General features: G+C 45.6%; 1 protein-coding gene across 1 annotated transcript in view; it reads left to right on the top strand.

Moving 5' to 3' along the window:
• zgc:158376 (uncharacterized protein LOC100101643 homolog) overlaps positions 1-2,837 on the top strand; it is a 26,236-nt gene that overhangs the window by 15,424 nt on the left and 7,975 nt on the right. The window contains 4 exon segments of the mRNA XM_051073901.1: positions 1,173-1,316; positions 1,950-2,036; positions 2,167-2,352; positions 2,791-2,823. Of these exon segments, the coding sequence (XP_050929858.1) occupies positions 1,173-1,316; positions 1,950-2,036; positions 2,167-2,352; positions 2,791-2,823 (450 nt within the window).

Here is a 2,837-nt window from a genome sequence, read left to right as displayed (position 1 = left end):
CACACTGAAACACACACTGAAACACACTGAAACACACTGAAAACACTGAATCACAGCTGAGCTGAACGTGTAGATGGTTATTGATAAATGAAGAATAAACAGCAGCAGCAGTCCTGAGTCTTTGAGTCTCTGTAAATTAAACATGTTTCTCTTCAGGAAAATTTAACAACAGTCCAGTCCAGTTTCTGTCTGATCAACAAACAACATTGTTTGTTTGTTTGTTTGTGATCAGTTTTTCAGATGAGAACACTTTGTACATTTAACATCAGCTGTTCTTGGAAATGTCCTCATAATTAGATTCCTGTAGAATCCAGAGTCAGCTCAGTGTTTACTGAAGGAATGGTCCTGTGGAGTAAACAACAACAACAAACAGTCTGTTTTCTAAAACAAATTAAATTAAAAACCTTATGATCAAACATCTGGATCATAGCTGTTATTAATCAGCCTGACTCACTGATCGTTCACATACAGATCTTCTTATTGTTGTTATTATTATTATTGTTAGTGTTAGTGTTCTAATGACTGAAGGAGGTGTTGGTGTAGAAGTGAGGACCGGACAGTCTGTTCTCAGGCTGCAGGTCCTCACAGAGATAGAAGAACAAACACAGCACACACTGTACATACACTTTACACACACACACACACACACACACTCAGAACGTGTGATTTATTTTATTTCTTGCTGTGGATTCTTCAAATAGCTTCAGCTCAGAGCCGGAGCCCAGCAGGCGGCGATGCTGGGTTTCCGTGGCAACCAGCGATGGTTGCTGGAGCTGTGAGTTGGCTTTGATCCATTACCGTGGTTTCACACACACATTCGCACACACACATATTATCTCTGTCACATGTTTATTTGTTTGTTTCTTTGTATTTACGGGTGGAGGAGCAGGAGCAGGAGGAGGAGGAGGAGGGAGGGGATGTAAGAGTAGTGGTGAGGAGGAAGGGGGGGTGGATGCTCCTCTCCTTCCCTCTGCAGCAGCAGGAGGAGGAGGAGGAGGAGAGACCCCCCCTGGTGGTTACAGAGGTCACAGCACACAGCGTCCACTGAGATCAACAGACTTTCATTAAACTAACAAACAGTAAAACACATGAAGATAAGAAATAACATGTACCTGTGTGTGTGTGTGTGTGTGTGTGTGTGTGTGTGTGTGTGTGTGTGTACGTGTGTACAGCCGGTGTTGCCTCACACGGCGGTGTGTTTTGCGTGTGGAGAGGCGGGGAAGGAGGACACCGTGGACTCAGAGGAGGAGAAGTTCAGCCTCTCTCTGATGGAGTGCACCATCTGCAACGAGATCATCCACCCCAGCTGCCTCAAGGTCAGTGACCAGAGTCTGGACCTGACCGGTTCTTATACCAGTCTGACAGCACCGTGGACACCATTCCTACAGCGACACATCCTTTCTCTTTAACCACCAACGTCACTGTATGTCAGATACTTTCCTGCAGTAAAAGTACCACACAGTAACACAGACACACTAACAGATGGAGGCAGTGGTATTCCAGCAGCTCCTGGTTAAATCCCTGTTTTTATCAATGGAGTCTGGTAGAGATATACAGAGAGGTTTCTGTAGGAATCATATCCATGGTGCTGTCAAGACAAAAATACTTTAACTTTGAAGATTTTTTCATTGTTTAGAAAAGACAGTGAAGAAAGCAATAAACAAAACAGAACAACAACAGTTCATCAATAACCTACTGATCACCAGAGATGTGATTGATTAATGATCGTGATGATTTAAATCCATAAAACATATAAATAAAATTCAGAGAATGTTTAAAGTACCAGTGTCTGTAGAAGGAAACTTCAGTTTATTCTGAGGGAAATACAGTGAATTCAGTCTGTTAGAGCTGAGATAAAGATGATGATGATGACAGTCAGGTGACAGGTGACAGGTGACAGGTGTTTCTCACCTTAAAGCTGAAGACATGTTGTGTGTCCTCCTCCTCAGATGGGCAAAGCTGAAGGAATCATCAACGACGAGATCCCAAACTGCTGGGAGTGTCCGAAGTGCCACAAGGAGGGCAAGACCAGTAAGGTGAGAGTCACACCAGTACTGAGGACCAGGACCAGTACTGAGGACCAGGACCAGTACTGAGGACCACAGGGACGATGTTTTCACCTCTGCTGTGGTTGTTGACTGTGTGTGTGTGTGTGTGTGTTTTCAGGACCAGGCGGACGGCTCGGGGAAGCGCAGGCTGGATAATGGCGAGGTGGGCCGCTGGAAGCTCACAGACGACCCTCCCCCTAAAAAGAAAGCCCCTCCCTCCCTGGAGGAGGGGGGGAGGACGGACGGGGGACACAAGAGGAAGAAGGAGAAGGAGCTGCCTCAGGACAGCGGGCCCAAGAAGAAGGTGGACGGCCATGTTGTTTCTGTCAGTGGAGACTTCTTGTAGCTGCAGCTACTTCACAATAAAAGCCTCCAGCCATTTGGAGGATCAGTGGAGGGCTTTTATTTTGAAGGGGCCTATCTTTCTGTTTGACGGGAGTCAGTTTAAATCTGTGTCTCTGTATTTTGTGGCGTTTTTTAGTCAGAACAGGGAGGTGATCTGTCTAAGTCTGACCTCAGGTCAGATCCTGTTTCCTGGTCCAACTTCTCTGAGTCTGACTGATGATTAGATCAGGAGTTAGCTAGTTAGCTGGTTAGCTAGTTAGCTAGTTAGCTAGTTATCAGGTCAGCTGGTTAGCTGGTCAGCTAGTCAGAGAAGTTGGACCAGGAAACAGGATTTCCAGACTCAAACGTCTCAGTGGTTTGTGATGATGTGACTGACTCTCCTGTGTGTTTCCTCCAGATGAAAGCAGCTCATGAAAAACGCCTCAAAAAGGTAAAAAAGCTTCA

This window comes from Lates calcarifer, linkage group LG11, assembly GCF_001640805.2.
Source record: "Lates calcarifer isolate ASB-BC8 linkage group LG11, TLL_Latcal_v3, whole genome shotgun sequence".
In the NCBI taxonomy this organism is placed as follows: domain Eukaryota; kingdom Metazoa; phylum Chordata; class Actinopteri; family Centropomidae; genus Lates; species Lates calcarifer.
Note: the sequence above shows the minus strand (reverse complement) of the source record. Positions and strands in the feature narration are given on the sequence as shown.